The sequence below is a fragment of the Opisthocomus hoazin genome, chromosome 8, assembly GCF_030867145.1.
Source record: "Opisthocomus hoazin isolate bOpiHoa1 chromosome 8, bOpiHoa1.hap1, whole genome shotgun sequence".
Classification (NCBI taxonomy): domain Eukaryota; kingdom Metazoa; phylum Chordata; class Aves; order Opisthocomiformes; family Opisthocomidae; genus Opisthocomus; species Opisthocomus hoazin.
This window is the reverse complement of record NC_134421.1, coordinates 48,358,392-48,382,953: the sequence shown is the minus strand read 5'-3', so window position 1 is coordinate 48,382,953 and position 24,562 is coordinate 48,358,392. Positions and strand designations below refer to the sequence as shown.

Sequence of the window (24,562 nt, the reverse complement as noted above, 5' to 3'; positions counted from 1 at the left end):
ACACTAAACTGGCTGTGTTACTCATTTACATAGTAAATTCAATTTTTTTAAACCCCTCAGCTTTTGCAGTTCCTGGAAGGCTGTTTTGCTTTTAGCAGAATTCAGTCTGGTTTTGCCCCTAAACCACATAACTTGTCTGTTGTGAATAAGAACTCAAATTCCAAGAGCAAAAACCTCAACAGAAAGAAATTTCACCGGAAAAAGAAAAATCTTCTTTGTGGTATCATTTGATAGTTCTCCATGTGAACATTCAGACTTGGAGTTTCCACTGACTACCATCAACCAGCCATGTTAAACAAGAACAACTGGAAAACAGCATTATATCATTCCATCTGGCAAAAACAATGCAGATAAACAAAGCATCAATAAAAATTAATCTTTCATCTGTATGATACAGAAATAATTGAAGCTCATATTGCTTGCTTTATGGTTTGAAATAATATGAGATTGCCTAACCTTTATGGTGCAGCTAAACAATGTCTAAGCGATCTTTTGTCATCAACTAGTATGAAACTGCTTTGAGGAAATGAACTTTCTCTTACACTTGTTTTTTCTGCAACAAAAATGGCTGGATTCACTTTTAGTGTATGCCATAATTTGAAAATATTAATGATGTCATCAAATTTTTATTTCTATCACTGTTAATGACAAATACTATGAAAGGTTGTTGAAATCAAGTAATTTTATCAGTAAACTAGCTGCAGGAGCCACCTATCCCTGAAAACATTGGAGATATCTGTAATGTGCTCTGGCACTTTCCACTTCTTTAACACTGTATTTGTTTATGCAAATATATGTAAATTTAGGACACAAAAAAATAAATTCATGCTTGCAAATGCAGAATTTGTCTATTGCTTAAAACAGAGCCTTCAGAAGCACTACAAAATGTTTCCAGTAACATTCATACCTTCTCTAGATATTTATCCAAGAGTCAAAATCCAATGATGAGTCACATAACTTACGGTAAGTGAAATTGCTTTATCATGAAACTTCACCTTCAGAAATTACATGATTTCAGTAGGTAAACTCAAGGTATTTCTCTAGTTCCATGTTACCTTCATTTCTAATCACCATCTCGGTAAAGGAGTGTATTCACCCACTGTGGCTAATGTATCTGAGATTTCTTATTTGATATAGAGAATGACCTGAGCTGAAACTTGGGCTAGTTTACCAAGCCTGTTACATTTTTCTTAGTTATGGTGGATTAAACTCTGTGGTTGCAGCATCCCAGGGCCCACTCATAACACTTCATTGGCACACAGAGGCTAATTTTTCAGGTCTTTCAGTGAGCAGGTTATAAGACTGAAGGACAGAACAGGTGTCTGAGGAAAGGATGAAATGACAAAACATAGGTCATCTATTCAGCAATGTGCATGGTGGTCTATGCCTCAAAACCGTAAGTCTGAGCTAGGTATAGCAGCTGTACTTACCGTACTTGATATCATTTGCTCCAGAAATAAGATGGTGAGAATGAAATAAATAAATTATTATAAATGAAGGAGATAAAAATCAATATGCCTCAGCCTCTAGACTTCTGTGCCTCCAACATACAACGTTAAGATTTGTAATTTTTCTTTACATTCAGGAAGACTGTGTTTTTCTAAGTGAAAGCTGAATTTGTGTATTCCCGTCATGCCATGAACCAGTTACACGGTATTTCAGGAAAGCAACCCATACCAGACAGCTCGCAATACAGTTGCCAGCCCTACACACCAAGCACCTGATTTACAAGCAGTCCCCCAAAAAAGCTGTGAAAATCCAGGTGTGACCACGCATGGCAACAGCTGCGCTACAAGCGCATGGAGCCTGCGACGCTGCCAGGGAAGGGGGCAGCCGGGGCAGGGGGCTGCCGGGCAGGGCACACGCTGCTGAGCAGTGCTCCTCTCCAATTCCTTGGAGAATTCTGTGGCCACCCCATGCACCTCGTGCACCTGACTATCCAGGTCCGGACGGGTAGAAAGGCTTGGCCAACAATAGAGTCACTAGGGCAAGCCACGTGAATCGAGAAGACTACGCGAAGGTATCTCACATGATAAGGGAGAGAACCAACAGGTCTGGATCCTTCAGCTTGCAGTGTCTGTGCTGTCTCGCCATCCAAAATGTCCAGCAAACGCAACCACAGAGCGTGTGGGTGCTCTGTACAGGCTAGGGAAGAGCTCTGTCTGCCGACCTCCTATGTAAAGCCCATTCGCTACTCTTTAAACTCATAAATTGCCCTCTGGTCACCTGTAAGCCTGGAGGCTTATCCCTGCATTCCCCTAACTGTAATATTAAAACGGACGGATTTTGAACTCGAAGTATTGTACTGATTGATCTTATGCTTGGATTTTGCAGTGCAATGTGTGTAAGTGGGAGTTTTCATTATAAATCTCATTTTGCAGGGTTTATGACTAGCCTGTTTCAATTCTCTCTAGGCTCAAAACTTGTTACACGCGTTTTACCCTGGAAGATAAAAACTGTCTTGAAAATGAGAAAGAGAGTGAGAGAAAGAAAAAGGATGGTGTAACTTTAACCACAGGAACATATTTTGAACCAAATAAATGAAACACTGAAATCTGACAGTTCTTACTGCTTTTCATAAAATGGTGTTTTTTGGAAGAGTAACTTAAATCATTAAAAAAGTAAGAGTCTATGCACATCCTCAGGAAGTCACTTCTTATATTCTGGGTAAAATGTACCTATTATTTAGGACAAAGTTACCTTTTCAATATTACTGAAAGTGGTTTGACTTTACAGAAGAATCTAGGAGGCAAATGGTGAATTTCCCATAGTCCTTCTGTGAGAAGGCAAAGGTCATGCAGAATTTAAGGGTATACCTTTCTTACTTCTGCAAATGAAAGAGCCCACATGACTGATTTTTTAGGAGAATCAGGGTGGGAGCTGGAAAGGATGCTCCGGTGCTCATAAGTTCATATGTAACATACGGATATGCTCTTACCCACATGATATGCTGTGCCTTCTTTCAGCCTTTCGGTCTGCTTTTGAAACTGGCCGAAACAGTAATATTCAGATGATGAAAGAGCACCTAACAATTTATTAGCCCAGCCTTCGTCAAATAAGTCATGTCTCAGAGTAAGGGTTTTAAGGATGAGAACTTTCTCTTTCCAAAAGTAACATATCTAAGAAATGAAAATACTCTGTCTTGTTGTAAAGTTCCTGCATTTTTTCAGAAGCTATTTCCTACTTTTTTACTTTAGCAATTGTTTAGGCACATCTGCTTACCTGTGTATGACCAATCAATCTCTTCAATCAATTTCCGCTGTTGTCTGTAGTATCCGTACACCAAATCTGCAAAATAGCAATGAATTTACAATATAAAAACCAGAAGCCTAACAGGAACATGAAGTGTAGATGACACCCCACCCCCCCAACAAGATAGTCACTGTTTTAATTACTGACAAATTATTTACTTTGTCCTCATCTTGGACCTCAAAAGGTAAGTACTGATTAAACAGAATACAAATAACATCAGCATTGTAGCATATAAATGTCACAAACAAAACAAACAGAACTGCTTTTCAGTTTCTCTGAATGTAATTTGTTATTTAACTCTTAGCTTAAGACTTGACATATGTATACTGGTAGGACTAACGGTTTATTCTCCCCGACTTCGTTCCACCCAGTATTCCTTCTCTATGTGCACATTATGTCTATTTTCTTTATGTTCCACCCAGCTTTTCATGCTCGTTGTTTCTTTCCTCTTTTTCTCTTTCTATTTTATTTTCTTATTTTCTTTTCCTTCCTCCCTTCCTTCCTTCTCCCTCCCCCATTTTTCATCACAACCATACGTTCCCTCTTAGAATTAATACAACTCCCCCTAGAAGAAATCACCTTCTGTGGTGTCCTTTACAAAGAACCAACCATCTAGATCACTTGGAATTCAATGCGAGTTAAACTTCTGCTTCAGTGTGGTCAGGACTTTACATATTTTCTCTAACTTTGTACTAGTAATACCATTTAAAGATAGTGAAAAAAATATTCTAAAATGTCATTTCACTGTGTACTGTCATCAGAAATATTATAGCTGGAGTAAGTGAAGTTACTTGTATCTCCATAAACTTTTTGGAGAGAAAAGTCTAGATATTAGATACTTTTTAATGACATTATATTTCTCTACAGAGAAAGAACTAACTGTATAAATACTCATCAATTCATTGTAACTACTGAATAACCTTCACCGTTACCCTTTTTATGCCAGTACAACTCTAGTAACACTACTAATGTGTGCAAATAGATGACTATGTGCCCTAATACTTCTTAATATATGTAAATTGCAGATATAGGTTTTTTGAGACTGTCATTTCAAGAGTCATAATGTTAACTAGCTTCATTAAATACTGTTCTAGAGAAGCATAACATAACCTATTTAAGAAATAATTGCATATGAGCACATTGAGCACACGTATGGATTGCTTCCTTGAGAAAGCGCCAGAGATTTCTGCTCACATTCTGCAATAAAAACAATTTAATGAAACAGTTTCATAGCATTCATTTCTTTTTCTTTAATGCAGAAACGTATGTAGTGCTGATTACAGGATGTTAAATCGTAATTGCTGTTTGCAGGGTTAGAAATTCTCCGTGTCTTACAACAACTTTCTGCTACCTATCTGAAGTCCATACATCTTAATAACTTCATCAGGACTTCTGCCGCCTCCATGAAATTGCGATTGCCCTTAAATATTTTTCTCTTTCCTTTCTCCCTCCCCACCAAAACAAAAAACCCTTGCAACACTTGGCTACTTTCACTCATGACTAAGATTTTTACAAAAAGATCAAATCTTACATGTAAGTAATGGCACTGAAAAGGGATTTACACGGGCCAGCATTGTCTTTGGACCACATTTTCAAGTTAATGTGCATTGTGCCTGCTTCTTTAATTAATTATGTAAAAGAAAGCTGTTTAAGTTCTGATTCACAGGTGTTAGTTGCTGTCTCCAGTTTCCTCCTTTATCCATTGTCCTCCTAATTGTTATTTCAAACAATCAGTTGATCATTCATATGCTAACTAAGCAGGGTCTGGGCGTGAGAGCGTCCCACCACTTTTTAAATTCCACATGGAGGTCTGATGGACAAGGAGTGACAGCTTCAATGAACAAGAAAAAAAGGGCCAAGGTTCACTTTTTTTGGTGCATTACACACTCATAGACATAGTAAATCTTATGGAAAGTCTTTACAAATGCCAGGAGACGTGAGGAGTTCATACACCACCTTTGCTCTGCTATTCACCTATTGTGCTCCCACAGCCCCTTCACAGCACACTCACAGCCGTGTGCCTTCTCACATCTGCAGGGATTGTCAGTGGTTTCGGTCTTGCCTCTTTCCACTATAAATACGTGGCAAAACTGGGGAAGGAAAAGCAAATTTCATCTGGGAAAGGAAGCGACTGAAGAAACCACAGCTACCATGGATGTCGGATAAAAGCTGTGTGCAAGTGTATGAGGACAAGTGAGCACAGCAATTCTCCCTTGGAGCTGCTTGTGCAAACGGCCCTGGCAAACCAAAACCATGGAGCCTATAAAGCACTGCAGTGTGAACTGTCAGTGTTGACCAGATACCAGTGTAGAGATCAGCTGGAAGGAAATTATTTTATTTTTATTTTTACTTATTTGTTTATTTATTTTAGCATTAACAAATCGTCAACCCTTTTTGCTCATGGTTTATGACAGCAGGTACTTCTGTTTAAATAGTGTATTTAAATTCCTTCCATTTTCTTTAAATGAATATAGTAATTATGAGAACATCTTCACAAAAAAGAAGACGTCAGACTTGTGGTTTTATATGTAAATCTATGATACTGATACTTCAGCTTGATCAGCTTGACAGTCAGCATATGACTTCTGTGACACTGGCTGACATCTCCATCCAGTTCCCAAAATAGTTTGAATCTTACTGGTTGAGGTGCTGCTTTATGAGGCAGAAAATCCTTAATGTTCTCTTCTGCTTCCAGGAAGCTGTTGAACATGTTTCCACAGATTGTTGATTTATTCATAGAACAAGGCAGCTCAGTTGCGGCATCATGTTTTAAACAGTTTTATGGTTATGTTTCTACACCTGTCAAGGAGACATGCAAGATACCATTACATGCTTTTGGTTCCCTTTTTCTGCCCTCTTTCAAAGCCAAAGTTTTTTGTCTGAGGCTATGAGAGCTGTTTCTCTCTATATTCTGTCCAAACAGCGCACAGCCCGAGGCCCATGAAGTCAGGAGTAACGCTGGTGAATGCTCCCCTGCTCACGAGGGGCAGCAGGGCTGACTGATGTGTTGCTGACCTTGTCTCACGTTCAGTCAAAGCGTGAAACAGAGAAGATGAGGTTATGGTTAAAGCATAGTTCTGGAAGTAATAAGATCTTGTAGATATTTTTTCCTGTTTAAAAAGTATAAATAACCAGGTTTTCTTCCTCCTGACATGAATCTGACGTTCCTTTTGCACTTATCGGCCTCATTTGTGTTGCTTTTGATTTACCGTTGTAAATGAAACATTCAGTTCCTCAACGTGTATTTATTCATATGTAAAAGTAAGAAATGAATAGCTTTACAGAGTAACAGAAAGAAATGTCTGTGAGGGAAAGCCTCTCGATTTGGCACTCTGTGCCAGGATAATAAGTCAGAGAAGTGGAAATGGGACCTTAAACCTCTAAATTCTGATGGGGAAAATTCTCTGAGAGATGCTGAGGCAACAAGCCCCAAATATCCACTAGAGACCCCTCACCTAAGCCTCGATAAAAAGGGTATTCTGAGAACAGTGCCCAAGACACAAAGGATGTTTGGGGATGCTTAGCTCAACACCCTGCTTTGCTATGCAGGATACAAGCTCAGGCGTAATCTGGCACTGTAATTTATACCAGGCTGCTGCTGTAATTTTACCAGCCTTTTATGCCTGTCCCTTTTGCCACGGTGGTGTCAAGATATCAGCTGCTTGACTCAAGAGGACAAAAGGACAATGTCCTTTTGGTTTTGCCTCCACTCAGCCTGGACTTGTGAGCTGCACCTCCAGTGGAGCCGGCATCTACAAGATTCTGACATCCGAATGACTTATGGGAATTGGGACACATTTAGGTAACAGGTTGTGTCTACATTTGTGAGATTTTCTACAAACGGGGCACTGATGTTCTGTGCTTATTGTAGGGGTAGACACTCTTAACTATGCATTCAGACTGCCAACACGGTTTGGTCCTGGGAAGTCACATCTCATTCAACATTCTCCTCCTGTCCCAAAATCTAATTTGGGAGAAAAGAGGATAGACTCTGAAGTCATCAGCATTCATCTAGTATAAGTGGATAATGGCAATGCATTACAGTCATGGAGGTAAAGGCTGTATTGGCATTAAAACCAATGGCAACTTCAATTTACGTGGGCAGAATTCGACTTGTGGTTCTTAGGCTATGGAACTAAGAGTACAGGAACTCTGAGGACGCCAGCAAGGCTGTGAGCAATCACTGAAAATATGTGGAAATTTTCTGAGAAATACAACATTTCTCCTTTTAAACAAAATTGTGCCTCATGAGATCTTTGCTATGTACATTTGTATTACTGGCACTGAAGAAACTAGAAGCTGTAAATACCAGAAGCTTACAGAGGTTTGGAAAAGATTTGAAAGATCTGTGAAGGAGAAATCCACAAACATCTCTTCAACGCAGTGACACCACTTTTGGCTCACAAAGTCCACTGATGAAACTGGGAGGATTATACCGGAAAATTATCATTCCGCATTTGCCTTATTTTAATGCACTTGCCAAGGCATTTGCCATAGGTTCTTGTCTGAGACCAGTTATCAAACAGGTGGCTTGAACTAGCAAAGCGTTTTTAAAATATTTATTCAAAAACATATTGTGCTTGCTCAGACACTCAGCAAACTGTTTACAAGGACAAAGAACTAGTTACTCAGGTTCAGTTTTTTCCATGACATGAACTGACCCAATTCCACTGACGGCTGCTGAGATGCACCATTTTCGGTCTAAATGCGAATCTGTTGGATGCTGCTCATTCAAATAGTGTGAGGTAGCTCAGTCTTTATGCCCTACTTTATCTACTAGCTCTACTCTTCATCAGCACTTTTATATATTGTAAAACATATTGAAAGTCAGATTTTTTGATTAAGACACAAATGTCTTCACTGGAGAGGAATTAGGACTCACAGAACCAACTGAAACGGTATGATAGGCACAATGGTTACACAGGGTAGCTGAAAGAAAATCTGTACGTGGCTAGTGGCTAAGAAGTAGGACACCAGACAAAGTTGCTGCAAAGTCAAAGAGAGGAAGACAAACTGCAAAACTGGCATAATAATAAATTCAAAACAAAGAAGTTACATGTGATTAGCAAAATAGATGCTCAGTGCTGTTCAAATATGAAAAGAAGACAATTAAATAGATCAGAAAGCCTTTCATTATGCCATTTCTACTTTTGAAAGTAAACACAGAACCTTAAACACAGCTAAAACTGTGCGAAATCACCTCTCATAATAAATGGAGTGCTTCTTCAACAATTGTCATTTCCTTATTTTAGCTCCTTCCATTGACAGTAAGGTCACAGGACCCACTTCTATACCCTTCATTCATCTTACTGTGTAGCTTCATTGCCTCAGCTGAAATAATTCTTGATTTATACAGACGGAGGAAATGAAAAGATTCAGAGCAAAACCTGCTAACAGTCTTCAAGTTCTAACTGACAGAAGCTAGCTATAAATCCATTTAAGAGAACGATCTACATTTGCCCAAGTAAGGCCCCTCTCTTATGAATTTATTCAATTTTGTAATGTCATGTGTAAAATCCTTAAAATCACCAAAATGCTTTAATAGCCCACCTCTACAATTTCATATATTCTTTCTCTCTGAAAGTTGAAGTGCCTCAATCTTTTGTCAAGATGGGTCTGAGAATTCTCATAGCCTTACAGAAATTTTAAAATCTTCTTTTATCCACAGTTCCTTCTATGTAGGCTTATTTTAGGCATTGGTAGATGTTCGGGTATCTATAAAGAGTCAGTTCCCTTCATTGTGCTTGAGTGTAGGCTGCTCATTCCAATACAGATTGAAAAAGTGAAACTTTCCCTGCACTAAATATAAAGCCAAAACAAAACTCCTCTTACAATTTGACAATTGTCCTGTGTATTTACTAACACAAATTGTGTTTAAATCTAAAAAAAAAAAAAAAAGAAAAAGATTGATTGGTTTCCTTTAAAAGCAGTTATCATTCAGCACAAGGATATTAATAGCCACTTTGCTTACTCAACCTGTCACAACTTTACAGCAAATAGTGCCATGAATTAAAAGGATAATCTCTATCATATCAGCTAAGGTTTACATATCACATTTAACCACAATTTTCCAGTGCATTTGTATATGCAAAAGCAACAAGGACTCCAGTTTGGCCAATTTATGTTCTACCCTAATGGAAATTTACATGCCTGGAGTTTACAGCCCCCTGAAACTCCTAAGCACCAGTGGAAAGTGGGAGGGATCTCAGGACACCATGGGGTATGATCCAATCTGCTTAAGTGACCTGCTTCCACCTTCCCTGTGACTACAGGGAAAACAGTAGGAAACGTCAGATGTCTCCTTCCACTTGTGTTCTCGTGCACTAGACATGATCTGAAGATGGAGCTAAACGGTCTGATAGACTTCAGCTTCCTACACAGCCATCAGTGGGTAGCTGAAGCATTGTCTATAGTAAGTTTTAAGGCTTCTCTGGTAACTGATGTAGCATTCAAGTGTCTGCTCACTGAAACCAAGCTGACAGTACAGGTTTTAGGCGGGAGAGTGGTGCTTATCTTTCCAGAATGGATGCTTCTCAACATGCCCAGGTGAGTGAAATTTAAAGCCTGCGAAGCTCTTGGGCTAAACATAAAATAATCTCAGTAATTTAAGAACCTACAGAACTAGATAACTCAGAAAACCTACATGAGTGGCTTGCTGCTGAAGATGTTAAATGGATTTTAGGTGTCCAAAGCCAAAACCAGAAGGGACTTAAGAGGACTATAAGCTCCCCAAAGATGTTACACTATTGCCCTATGTATGAAATGAGGCAAACTGGTGCTTATACTAGAAATTGGACCTGCTATTCAAAAAAGCAGGTTTCAAGCAGTGATTACTAGGACACGCTTTTATAGAACTCTCCTGCTACCCGGATTCCTTTCCCCATACCCAGACAGTCTTTTAACACAACACATGTAAATTCATGGAATCATATAAATAACAAGTAAATCCAGACCAGACATAAACAAAGAAAAATTCAATCAAGTCAGTGAAACTATAGGCATTTGGTTTCAAAATCAATTTACTTCTCTGTTAGCAGTACCACAGAAGTAGGAAAGAGACAGAGTTGAAGAGAACTGGCCTTCATTTAAACATAAATAGTAATAGCAACTTTATTTTATTTGCATGATCCTCTTCAAGATTCTGGGTATTCCACAGAAAATCTTTTACTATTCTGATTTCTAGCAAAATTGCGTGTCAAGAACTGTAATAAATATAATCAGGAATGAAGAATATGTACTTTATCTCTTAAATTTAGCACCTAAGTGTAAAAACATCTACAATTCCCTTTCCAACAAACAAGAAACACTGCGATAGACATTTCAGAAGTGCAACGAAAAATAAACCAAATTTAACTCCTGCACCCAAAATCTCAGAATTCAAATTTAAATGGCTTTTGGAAGGTTTTTAAAAATCTTTACTACATTTCTCCAGTGCCTGTCTGCCTGTTAGTATTAACAGCTACAGATCAGCAAAGCTCTACAGCTTTGGTAATATCTGTCTAAAACTCTTGAGAGTAGACCTTACGCAAGTCATCCCAAAGGAACATTTATTGAAATGAATGCTTTTTAGCACAGTAGGGCCTGTGGAGTCAAGCTGTTAGAAACGTCCTCTTTTGCAAAATATTTCAATAGTTAAAATCATCTTGTGGACCCTAATGAACAGCCTTAGACTGACTCCTATGAAGGTGCTGGTGGGGGGGGGATATTGAAAGAAATATATTCTGTAAAGGAGAGGAAGTCTTTAATTATCAAATATTTTCATTTTTCTTTTATTTGATGCTGGAATTGCAAATTTTACTCAACCAGTATCCCTCCAAGCCATGTTACAGTAAGTTTCCTGAAAGGTGGCTCTTCAGACATCAATATCTTCTTTTGCTTCAGGGCGGTATTTACTTCAAACATCTTGGTGAAATTCTTTTTTCAATAACAAAGAGGAAGAGAGAGGTTGCCCTGGATGATTTTTGTATAAGTATTCAAATAAATCTAGGGACCATGCCACATACCTTTTATAAAATCATACCTAAAACATTCTACCCCCTTGAGAAAGCTCTACACTCACAACATCAAGACGAAAAATTCCAAAGCTCATCATGGACACCGGATATCAACTGCACATCTATAAAAACAGGCATCTCTATTTTATTAAAAAATATATGAACATAATGCAAAGAATACTATGAAAAACTTGTAAACAAATGTAGAACTGACATTATTTGACAAAACCTAACAATTATATTGTATATAGGCATAGGTATGTCCAGATATGTCTATAAGGATTTGTCAAAAAGGGGTATATAAAGATATACACATACATATTGCAATTTCTTAGGATTGTATCATGTTAGAAATCTCATGTTTACTCTTTTCCTTTAGCCATTTCCTTATTGCAGCTTATTACAGAAATGTATCATTTGGAGAAAAACCCGAAGTGTCTCACAATTGCTAGAGACAACAGAGAAAAATGTCACAAATGCTGGCATGCTAAAAACACAAACCGAAGGCAAAACAAAGAGACTTAATGTATGGGTGTTTTTTTTTTAAATAATTTTCTTTTTACTTGAATACAGCAGAACTATTAATACAGTGGCATAAGGGAGATCACAGATAAAATAATCAGAATAATTGCAATTGCTTTTAAATTCATTCATAATACTGTATTTCAAAATACCCTGGGGTGAGGAACTAAAATCTATGCTCCCTCCTTCCCTACAGCTTCTCCAACTGCAGGACTAGAGATATCACGTGGCCACTTGTGTTTTGTCCCACTTCACTCGGGTTCCCTTCATGAGGAGCGCAGGGGAGCAGCCTCCCTCCTGTTCCCATACATAGCTTGTATCTGCCTTTTGGGTGCTCTTGAGGAGCAACTGCCATGCAGAGTCACACCTCCCCAGGCAGAAGAAGGAAGCCAACCTGTCTCATGATGCCCAGGGAGTTTTCAAGCCAGCAGGATGTAGCAGAAAGAGGAATTAGCATCAGTAATAACTTACATGGAACTTAACGCTACAAATGTGTGTTTTAACATGTTCTGATGAAGTTTAATTTTGAAAGGGTGCCTGCAAGATCACTAATACTTTAAATGAGAAGCATATTTTAGATATGAAATAGGCTCCAAACTGCTACACACCATCCAGACTGAGAAATTCTCAGCAAACTCTGAAACAGAATTTTAAGCATTTGGGACATTTTCAGGTCAAGAACTGGGGTATCTGTGAAGTCAGGCAACTCTTTTTCAGTATTTTCAGGACTGGCATAACTTTGGACTTGAGTATCTGTACTCTACCTAAGTTTCACTTCTCAGTCTGACTTCTGCTGCTGAAAAGTACAAAAGCCGTTGGAAAACTCACTGTTGAATTGGCCAAACCATAACTGTTGACTCTAAGTACAGTTTAATACTAAGAGAGATTTCACCCTGACATATTTGGAATGTATATGGAATTCAACCACTATGGCACAACCTAAAACTAGAAATGATTGAAAAAAGAGGTCACATAGATCCAGAAAAAAATTTGTAGTCCATTCAGCCAGAGTTTTTCCCAGACCTCTGAGCTTTGCTCGGAGATGATGGCAGTGAGAAGGAGCTGGCTGTTTGTTGGGGGACTGGTGCTGTTGGACAGGGCTGGGGCTCCCAAAACCCTCATCCAGACCTTACAGCCTACCAGGGACACACAGCCCCAAGTTTAATTAGTGAGGCCTCTGTTTTTGGTGGGATAACTCATCATTTCACTCCAGCAATTCTGAAATCGATTTCAAAAATTTGTAAGTCAGTATGAACAGATCAAACACCATTGTTCTAGCTTCCTCTGAGTTCTCTGGGAAAAGATATCATAGAAAAATAGAAGAGTACCAAATAATGGCAGTATCTTCAAGTCCCTTAAGGAAACCAGATTTAATCCTGGGTTTTAGAGGGTTTATGGAAGGCCAGTACCTCCCCAGGGAAGCAGATGGTCTGGGCTTCCCTCCACGCTTTGCCAACTCCTGCACCACATAAGCAGAGCACCACACCACAGCTGTATTTTCACACCATCCAGGCACTTGGTGCTCACACTAAGCTCTTGCTAGCCTGCATGTTTTACTCTTGTTTTGAAAAGCAACTGGTCAGTATCTAGTCCTCTGCTTCATCAATCATACACAAATGTGGTATACTATTCTACAGAACAGTACTTTTACTTTCACAGACTGCTTAAAACAAAAAAGGTGCATTGATTGCTCCTGGAGGTGATTGTTTATTGTAGCTAACTACAGCAATATTAACACTTGGTTCTTATTCTCCATCAGATTAAAAGAAAAAATATAGGAGATATCAAATAAAATAAGGTCAGGCCAATTTAAAATCTGTTTTCTCCACATTTCCTTTCCTAACTTCACTTTTTATTCTCTTCAGTATCTTGTTATCTATGCTGTATCTACCTGATACAGTTTTGAGGTCACATTCTGTCTCATGTTTTATGTATGTCTAAGAGAGTATCACGAGAGAAATAGGAGTCCCATCCTAGTCCTGTCCCACATTACCCACAAAACTGGAACTTCACAGATGATTTTGGAACTCAGACACTAATAATATTTGGAAGTGGAAACTCAGATGTTTTGATCAGATATTTCACATGATCTATATAGTCATGTATCTTGCTCATTTGCATTTAATCAATACGCTCTTCATCTTGGAGGGGGGAGGTAAATCCGCCTGGGAAGCTATATAAGGCCCATATGTATGCAGAAGGCATACATCCCTTGCCCGCCCATCCTCCTAATATCTAATTTATTCACATTTCACGTAACAGTAATAGGAGACAGAACACAGCTTTGTGATTTCAGAAAAAAACCCCACAACATTGTTTTGTTAGTTTATATTCTTCCAGCTCTAATCACTGTTGAATTCTGTCAGCAGACATAAACCTAGCTGAACAAGGTTTGACCTAAAATGTGGAAATAATTGTCCCATAAGATGACAGATACATGGTTTAATCAATCATTGTAAACATGAAATTTCACCTTACCGCAATAACCATTTCCCCATATAATCCAACCTTTCACTAGCGCAGCAAAAAGCCTCTTCACAGGTCTCAGGTGGCGGTGGCACTCCATGAAGCGCCTTAATTTGTGCACTGAACCACAAAATGGAGGTTCTGACCTCTTGTTACCTGCAATCCTACACTGAGTGTGTAACAGAGTTTGAACTGAGAATCTCATTGCAGCAATCCTCCTAGGTTCAGATTAGTTCAATATAACTGAAAGTTCATATATTGTGGCAGTCAGCTGTCAACACTCAATAACCAACTGCAAATTGACTGTGACTTTCTAGCAGTAAGAAATCTTTGAAACAAAAACCAAGAAGCCTGCGAATGTCATTATAATTCATAGGCAAATTTTTACTACAAACTAAACACTGTAACATGAAGAAATTAAATACATCATACCTAACTATTAAATTTGTTTTCAGTTAATTGCAATGAGTCACCTACCAGGATTAAATTATTTTTATTGTCAATTAATAAAGTAATGAATTGCTCTGTCAATTAACGGCAACGAGAATCAGGGGAAAACATTATCTAAAAATGTATAGTGAGTTAATGGCTTGAACATGCTTAAATCTTCTAAGTAGGTTTCAATGCACCTGAAGTGACTTGTGAACATACACCAGGACTGATAAAGTCATTCCCCACATTGGGAATTCACCTCCCTTAACTCTTTGTGAGTTTGGGTATCAACTCCCAATAGAACTAAGGGTTTGGGGCTCTTAAGTGATGAAGAATTAGTACTAGAAAGGAATTTTAACACCAAACTCCCATTGCAGGGTCTCAAAAATCCTCAAAGCTCTTAATAAACAGACACCCTGCCCTTGGTCTAGGTGTGGAGCACTAAAATCCTGGGTAAAGGCATTAATTAGCAGCCTTTGAAGTGTGTCTGCCTGTCTCCCCCTCCCTTATGAATATTTATATAAAGGTTTTATGGTATAGGGAAAAACTTCAGTAGGATTCAGAGTGTCTTCTGTGAAAATTGTTTGGGCACTTAATTAGGATGCTTTGTACTAGAGCCATTTAGACACTTCTGCCATTGTGCTAGGGAGGAAGCTTGACTTTCACATCATGCCTAGTAACGCAGAGCTGTGAATAGGGGATGGCTTGGAAGTTCACATATAGACTTAGAAGAAGCTCTGTCACTGTCTGTATTCTTATAAATGCTCCCAGTTAAGGGTGCAAGCCCAAACAGGCAAAATGAACTGGGTGCTGAAACGCCCTTCCTTGAAAGAGCAAGGAGGGTTTAAACTTCCAGGCCCTGGAGGAAGGACACCTTGGGGAAAATAAAACTGTTGAGAGGAGAGGAATACATAGCTTTACACTAGAACATACTCTGAGCCCTAATTATATATATATATATATAAAAATATATATATAAATATGGCTATACCACAGAGTCTAGCAAAGAAAAGCAAACTGAATTCCTAAGTGGTAACTGGATGAAACAATCAGCACAATGCAACAAACCAGTAAGATTTCAGTTATCATATGTAAAATGGCCAAATGGCCCAACAGGACAAAGCTTAGAGAAACAATACAGGTGCAGATCTGAAAAGTAGCTCTTGAACACAAATGAGCAGAGGCCTTTCTTGAGAAACTCATATAACGTGCACAGCAGGCATGTCACCTAGTGAACAGCAGATGAGCCATTACAGAGTGATGACTGCAACATAATATGAATTGACATTCAAGAGACAGCAAGGGTGCCAAATTAGTACCCTAACAACAACCTTCAGCAAATAAAATGCACAATATTTCCAGTTTTGATAGCAATGCCACTTTTTAGAAGTCTTCAAAACGTGTACTAATTTTCCAGAATGGGAAACAGTTTGTTAAATTAAAAGATTCAAGAGGATACGCCCAAATGTTGTGATACACTGATGTTTCAGTTATTTAGATTGGGTGGGACTATGGTTTCAAAGAAGTTCAAAGAGCTACAAAAAGCAAGGTAAATGTGTAACAACGCCAAATGATGTTCATCTTTGACAGATGTAGCAGCAAAAATAATTGGAAAAAAGGCATTGTGAAAAACTAAACTGCTTTCACTTTGTTGGGTTTTCAATTAATTGTACCAGCTGAAAGAAGAGACCAGGGCATCCCTGGACAGGTAGATCAAGTTCTTCATTCAGTGTATAGCTGGAGTCCAAGCAGAAATTTGGAAATATGTCAGAAATGGCGAAGAAAGAACATTACTGCTCCTTAACACAAATCATCAGTGTGGCTTCATCTGGAAAACTGCATTCTGTGCTGGTCTTGCCTTCTCAAAAACAATTCAGCACAGTAAGATGGGTGGGAGGGAACACTGAAGAAAGTGACCACGGAAAAGTTCCAAATAAAGGGAGATGGAAAAGGTTAAGAATGCTTATTCTGTGAAGAAAACAAATATAAAGAATAATGAATGTTGCTAAGATGAAGACTGGGAACTTTTGTTCTCCCTCTCTCTAGAAGGACAAGAACACCCGGGGGCATTAATGAGAAGGCTGAAAGTAAGAAAGCCAGTGAAAGGATACACTTTTTTTCCACATCTAGGCAATTATCACTGCAGGAAACCACTAAGGCTAACGTCTCAAAGAAGACTGAAATAGCTATAAAGATATCAAGCATATTTGAAGTTACCACAATACATTTAGAAAGGCACCTGGCATAGATGAGATGCGTGAGAAAGGACTGGGGAACCATCTCACTGTCTTCTGTGGGATTTCATGCCTGCTCTTTTCAAGCATCTGCACTGGCCTCTGCCAGACAATACCAAATTCGGGTATGGCCCAGCATGGTTATTCCTGCTATTTGCATACTACACATAAATGATCCACGGCATTTGCAACAGTGGTAGTACTTCTCCTAGATGAAATGCAGCTACTATTAAAACTTCAAATAAGCATCACTTCCTGTTCTGTAACAGACACGCGCATCCAGGTAAGCCACAAAGCTAACTTTGAGAAGTTGGCTGGAGCAAGTGACATGGCTGACTCCTCCCTTGCCTGATTTCAAGGGAACGTGTCGTTAGATGCTTTCTAGCAATGTCTCCCTTAACAGTCTGAAATTCCGTCAGGGACAGCAAAATATGACTGTGAACTGATATACCTAACAAACCGACAAAATCTCAGATCCATCAGTTGCAGCTTCCTTACAGAACTGGGCATTATGTGACTTTTGTGTTGCAATATCCACCATGTTCAAAGAGCAAATCCTGGTTTTAGACAGTACTGCCTTGCACTCCCCTTGTAAGAGATGAGGATAGACAAGATTTTGGTCTAACACACTTTCTATAAATTTGTGGGCAACGGTATTTTCAAATGGCACAATTATGTGATTCCCCACTGTACAGCTCATCCTCAAAACCCAGTTCCTCTGCAAAGGCTTATTTTGGTGACCACCGCTATGATTAATACTGCTTTTTCCTCTGGACAGTTTCTAGACATTCTGGTTTATCTAACTGTGTTTGACCTGGAGAACCAGAAGAATAGCCTGGTCTGGCCATTGACCCATATGCCTCCTGTAAAGGCAAGAGATGCTCCCGAACAGTATACTTCTGTCTATTCTCTTACTTTTTGTTGCAACTTGTAAGAAAATCCTTGCTGCTATTGTCTGCTCCCATGGAGAATGACAATTTAAATGTTCAGTAGAAATGCCAGCCACTACAGCTCTTGCCTAACCGTTCTTCCTCTGTCTTGACGAGATGATGCTGTTGCTTACACCGTGATCATTCACCAATGGTCTTTTCCCTTATGCCTTGAGCAGTTACCATGTCTCCCATTATAGTTTTCATGTCCAAACACCTCCACTGGTGAACATGCACAGGGCACAGTAGCTCTTATGAAAATAATTCCAGGAACTTGTAGCTCTTATATTGGATTAGGAGCAAGTACCAGCTGTTCTTGCTGTGTAAATTCAGAGCTCTGCAGTGAAAGACCTGCCTCTTCCTACTGGAAAACTGTTGGGTAATGCCATTTTCAAGGAAGGCCAGAAAATGTAATTACAATGCCTTCTAAATGCAGCTTCACACAGTAATACAGCAAATTCATTTAGCTCACACTGGTATAAAACATTCAAGCAGCACTAGACAGATACTGTAAAAAACTTACATGAATTGTAGACACTGAACTTATTTTCTTCTTACATTAATTGAATTTATTATTTTTAACCTTGCCATCCTCCTCCTCATCAAAAGCAAGCCATCCCTAATACAAGTCTACCATGAAACTACGGAAATATCCTGTAGCAAAAATTAAGATATGGAGCAGAAGGATCTTTTACTTTCACTAGCTGAAACAGATAAAGCTGAGACAGGTATTATTTAATCTTGCAAATTAAATCTCTGCTGAACAGCCAAATAAAAACAAGTTGCCTAATGCTACTCTTCCTTGTACTGTAATTTAATTTAAATGCAGGAGAAATACTCAAGTGAGGCTGCTACATAGGATTTCTTCTGGTCGAGGTAAAGGTGAACACAGTCTCAATCACCTTCTTCTTACCAGGGCAGCTGTACCAGCAGAACCATTTATGTCTGAGGAAAAGCAAGGTGAGGTGAGGGACTAGACCTGAATTCTTGTTACCTCCTCTGAAGGTTCATGTAAGACTCTGAATCACCACATCTGCTTATGCCCCTCTGTGTCCTGCCTCTCGGGTAAGTTGGCCACCCTGGCTCTGGCAGGACCCCCACCGCTCCCAGGAAGGCGGTGAAGACTGGTGCTGCTGAATTTCCAGTCCGCAAGACGCATCATATGAATTCCCACAGCTCCCAGTGGCAGAAGGCAGGTAATGAGCCACGACAACTACGGCATTTTCACGCTTCTAGTTGCCCAAGTAGAAGTTGTAAATAACTGCAGGATTTTTTTTTTCTTTGTTTCACAGATGTACGCATTCTTCCGCTGTTAAATTTTTATGCCTCTTTACAGATAAACGATGTATTTTGACTGTAGCAGCTGACTAGCATGAAGCTCTTTCAAAGAGAAACCCTTAAAAAATTATGTCCAGCTCTGATTAAGTTGACTATCTGAATTCAAAGCATGTCTTGACTGCTTTCCATGAAAACAACTGATCCTTTTCATGGGTTAATGACATTGTAACTTCCTCTACACATTGAACAGATTACCATGGACACAAATTCAGACTCTGTCCATTCACACAAGGTCCCTAGAAATTTACATAAGTCTGCAGAGAAAATAGGCAGCCAAGACTTCACTGGCATGAACATTGTGGTGAAACTTCCAAACAATACATACTTTTGTCTCCTAAAACACAGTTTACAGTAAAAATCTGCAAATTAATTGAACAGTAAGAAAAAAAATATTTTAGGTAACTGTTTAAAACGGTCTTTTAAAATAAATAATCACTGTCCAACTACCCTAAACTAATATGCTGCAAAATCAAAACAGTTTGGAAATATCCCATGTACAATAAAAATACTACTTTGCTATCCATAAATAGTGAGCTTTATTATGTCAAAAAAATATGACTCTGCGAGTCACACTAGTGCATGTCACACACAAAACAAAACAAAGATATAATACCTTCAACTGACCAATAAGGTGTCCTTAACGCAACTTGGCTTTGCTGACCTTTTTAAAAATGACAGGTGTTTTTGCCATGACTCTTCCAAACATAAGGAGGGTAATTCTACTCCCCTCAGACCCACTCTTATAAATTTCGTTTCAAAAATTTCACTGAAATCAGTTTTGGTCCAAAGACATCACTGTGATTTTGCATTCAGGGCCTACATATCAGGCCAGGGTCTCCCAGATATTTGATTTATTGCAATTATGTTCATAAAATATTATTAGGAATTAATTTTATAACAGAGCTTGGGATATTCCAGTCTTCCAAATTCAAATGTTCCTACTGGATATCGTGCAACTAAACGACGTGAATTCTTTTAAACATGTTTTCCTGGAAGGCAGCAAAATACTTGCTGTTAGAAAATGACTCTTGAGTAGAAAATGAGATCTTTCTGAAGAATCTGGATCAGTCCTGCTAGGCTAACATTTTGGTCAATGATATGTCACAGGATGAAGAAAGGTCAGGGTCTTACTTGGATAGTGTCTTACTCCAAAGGCACCAAGAGATGCAGAGCCTGTCCAAAATGCTTCAGCTTGTGTTTCTGTTCTTATTGATGTCTAATCTTTAGTCTGCAACCCCCCTCAGCTCACTTTGGGCTAAGTGACATAGTGTCCTCCCTCCACAAAACCTTCCCTCTGCTGCCTTCCAAACCTTTCTTGGCAGCTTCTGCTCCTGCAAAATCCCTCCTGTGACTCTGTTGTGTACATGCTGAAGGAATTTCAAATAATGAAAAATTATAAATAAATATACATCTATAAATAAATAGAAATATGTTTTTTTCTGACAGAATCACATTGAGGTTTTAAGTTGACCAACATTTTCACAGTAAAGCCCTTTCCATCTAATAAAAATCCTGGTTTTTAATGAAAGGAATTCTACTTTTTTCTTTTTCTGGAGCCTATTTTTAAAGTCCTTAAAGATAATTACAAATTGAACAGATTTCTCTTTTATATTTAAGGATGGAGATTTTACAGAGTTCACAGTTAATTGGTAGTTTCTCTGACAAGCTGTGAATTATTTTTAAGTCAGACTATCATGTAACAATTCTAATTACAAAGCTCATTCATGTCTCCTTTACTCACCCAAGCCTCTCCGTGAGAAACTGTAGCTCCATTAAAGGAACAGAAAATTTTGCCACTGATTTTGCTGAGACTATTAAACTCAGGTGTGATCTGAGAGTACAAAAACCTCATAATGTTATCTAAAATGCCCCCTATTCAGATAGCTTGGAACAGAATTTCCACAAATCAACTGGAAGAAACTTCTCCCTTCCCCTATTCGCCTTTACAGCAAAGTAACCCTCATGTTTTAAATTATCTGCTGATCCAAATACAAGCTTTAACAACTATTTCCAAAGAAAATACATTCATTAGCAAAAGAAAAAAGAGAATTTAGTAAGAGGCATTGGTTATTCCAAGTAAATTATTCAACCATTTATTCCATGTGTGAGAGAATTCTAGTAGGTAAAAATCCTTAATTTGACACCAATAATCATGCATGCATTTATGTAGTGACCTCCATCTGCGACTTCAAAGCTAATCTTGAGGCTGTACCTTAAACTTTGCTCTCAAAATGAAAGTGGGAAGAAATCAAGCAGCCTGACACTCATCTGAAAAAGAGATGAAACCTGAGTTTCTAAATTGTCTTTGTCCAAGGGCATGCACAGAAAGATAAAAGAAAGTAGAAACTCAAAAAATCTTTCTTCGGTCCAGAAATACCTACCACTAACAATAAATATATTTCATACATCCACATAGTTTTCTGCAATTCAGCTTTCAATATTTCACACAATATTCTGTGGTACTCCATTTCATTAACTTGTTACTTCAATTTTTACCATCAGCTTCTAGGGACTTCCATCAAAATCAGTCTCTCCACAAAAAGGAAATAACTTTGATGGGAACAAGCAATATATAAATTATATACTGCTTCATTTATTGGAAGTGCATATTTTCCAAGCTACAGGCACTGATTATTTGAAGTTATATATAATTTATGATGAAGAATACTGCCTCTTCGCAAACCACAGGCTTCTGCACAAGTATACCGAAGCAAAATAAGATAAGAAAATGAGAATCACTCTCGGAGAATGGCACATGAAGTAAGCAGGAAGTGAGTGCTCTCTTTGGCGAAGGAGTAAGGTGGTGTGCTGGCTATGACCTGTGCAAACAGTGCCTTTTGAAAGTTCTCATGAGGCATGTATTACAGGTAATTGAATTCAACAAGAAACAGATAACTGTATCAAAGTCTACACTAAAAAAGTTCTAATCTTCATCCCAAAGCGGAAAGATATTTGGTTCTTGAATGGTTTGAATATATGGATCAGCATTAACTGTCCCCGCTCTTGTACTCTGAGGCACAACGGAGGAAAAGACTCAAGGCAGCAGGAATCTCCTAGACATCGTACAGCTGAGGTTAGGAAGAAAAACTAATAAAGGTCAAGCCTTCTACTGCAAATTCCAAGTTTCACATAAATGTATCTTGGCTTTTATTAGGAAGGTGTAGCATTACGAAGTTCTCAGAGGGCCATGGCTTTTCGTAAATACCTGAACCCACTAACTTCTCAGGTCAATGCGCAAAAGAGCCATTTTTTATTTCTTTACTGGTAAAACTCCTAGGCTGAAGATCACAATGAAGTCGTCAAACCTTTCCAAAGCAGGACATAAATGTTTCATCTCTCTTTCCAGAAGAAAGGGAATTAAAACTATCATGTACACATGGAGTTTACAGTGCAAACAAGAATAGAGCTTTTGGAAATGAGGAAAAAAAGTCTTCTGGAAGTTCTTTTTTTAATCCAGAACAGGACCCTAACCTTCACTCTGCTATCTTCTAGTTTCTTTTCTTCCTTCTCTCCTTCCTTTCATTCCTAATTTTTCCTTTTCGTTTGACTTTATTTTACGGTTTGGAAGTTTTAAGCTGGTTTTCACTAATTTGTCTATTTAACCTTCCTGCCAGCCATCAGTCCACACGTGCTTCTTTCCAGATTTCTGATGTTTTAAATTGCTCTATTTAATCTGTTTTCACACACCTTACCACGCAAAGACCAATCCGGTGGGCAGGATCCATCACTTCATCTGCTGCCAGGGTAGGCTCCTGTGCTACAAGAATCAATACACGCGACGGCTGGAAGATGGTTGCAGTCGTCAAAGCAGTCAGATCCCTTTTCCTAGGGTCATCTTGGGAGCAGACAAAGAGTTTTTTAATGGCCAAATTAACGGCTCTCACCTGCTCTTAGCAGCTGTCTCTAGCCCAGCATAGGCAGACACCTATTTGTGTGCATGCAGCGTGTCAGGCAAGCGCAACAAGCTCAGTGCGATAGGAGTAAGCTTCTCAGCCCTGGTACAAATGACAGCTAAGGGCAGGCTGTTACCATCAAATTAATGCCCCAGGGAAAGCAAGTTGCCAGCAATGGCCTGCATGATGGATTAATTGTTCTCTGTGGCTGCATATAACACGCAGATCATGGCTCGAACATTCCCTTTTTCTTGTATCAAATTGAAGCTCCCCTTTTCACCTACATATTTATGCCTCAGCCCACATCTCAGATTTGATGTACCCATCGTTATCTTCCTAGTCCCCAGGGTCTCATTTGGATTTCATAATTTACCTTTATCTTTATGGTTGTCTTTTCTCAGCATACTCCTCTTACACTGCTGATTCGGAGGCTGAGTCCTGTCATCATCAGCAAAGTAAACTCACAGAATCACAGAATCACAGAATCACAGAATAGTAGGGGTTGGAAGGGACCTCTGTGGGTCATCTAGTCCAACCCCCCCTGCCAAAGCAGGGTCACCTACAGTAGGCTGCACAGGATCTTGTTCAGGCGGGTCTTGAATATCTCCAGAGAAGGAGACTCCACAACCTCCCTGGGCAGCCTGTTCCAGTGCTCCGTCACCCTCAGAGGGAAGAAGTTCTTCCTCATGTTCAGACGGAACTTCCTGTGCCCCAGTTTGTGCCCATTGCCCCTTGTCCTGTCACTGGGCACCACTGAAAAGAGCTTGGCCCCATCCTCCTGACACCCACCCTTCAGATATTTGTAGGCATTTATAAGGTCCCCTCGCAGCCTTCTCTTCTTCAGGCTGAACAAGCCCAGCTCCCTCAGCCTCTCCTCGCAGGGCAGATGCTCCAGTCCCCTCACCATCCTTGTAGCCCTCCGCTGGACTCTCTCCAGTAGCTCTTCATCTTTCTTGAACTGGGGAGCCCAGAACTGGACACAGTACTCCAGATGAGGCCTCACCAGGGCAGTGTAGAGGGGAAGCAGAACCTCCCTCGTCCTGCTGGCCACACTCTTCTTGATGCACCCCAGGATCCCATTGGCTTTCTTGGCAGCCAGGGCACACTGCTGGCTCATGGTTAACCTGTCGTCCACCAGCACACCCAGGTCCCTCTCCGCAGAGCTGCTCTCCAGCAGGTCTGCCCCAAACCTGTACTGGTGCATAAGGTTGTTCCTCCCCAGGTGCAGGACCCTGCATTTGCCCTTGTTGAACCTCATCAGGTTCCTCTCTGCCCAGCTTTCCAGCCTATCCAGGTCACGCTGAATGGCAGCACAGCCTGCTGGTGTATCTACCACACCTCCCAGTTTGGTGTCGTCAGCAAACTTGCTGAGGGTACATTCTAACTCTTCATCCAGGTCGTTGATGAAGAAGTTAAACAAGACTGGGCCCAGTACTGACCCCTGGGGGACACCACTTGTCACCAGCCTCCAACTAGACTCAGCGCCGCTGATGACAACCCTC

The 24,562-nt window shown here is 39.5% G+C and overlaps 1 protein-coding gene across 6 annotated transcripts in view; it reads right to left on the bottom strand.

The window, feature by feature from the left end:
* PTPRZ1 (protein tyrosine phosphatase receptor type Z1) overlaps positions 1 to 24,562 on the bottom strand; it is a 143,528-nt gene that overhangs the window by 98,149 nt on the left and 20,817 nt on the right. For all 6 annotated transcript variants that reach the window (XM_075427680.1, XM_075427682.1, XM_075427681.1 and 3 more), the window contains exon 2: positions 3,223 to 3,288. In XM_075427680.1, coding sequence (XP_075283795.1) covers positions 3,223 to 3,288 — 66 coding nt within the window. The remainder of the gene's footprint in view (positions 1 to 3,222; positions 3,289 to 24,562) is intronic.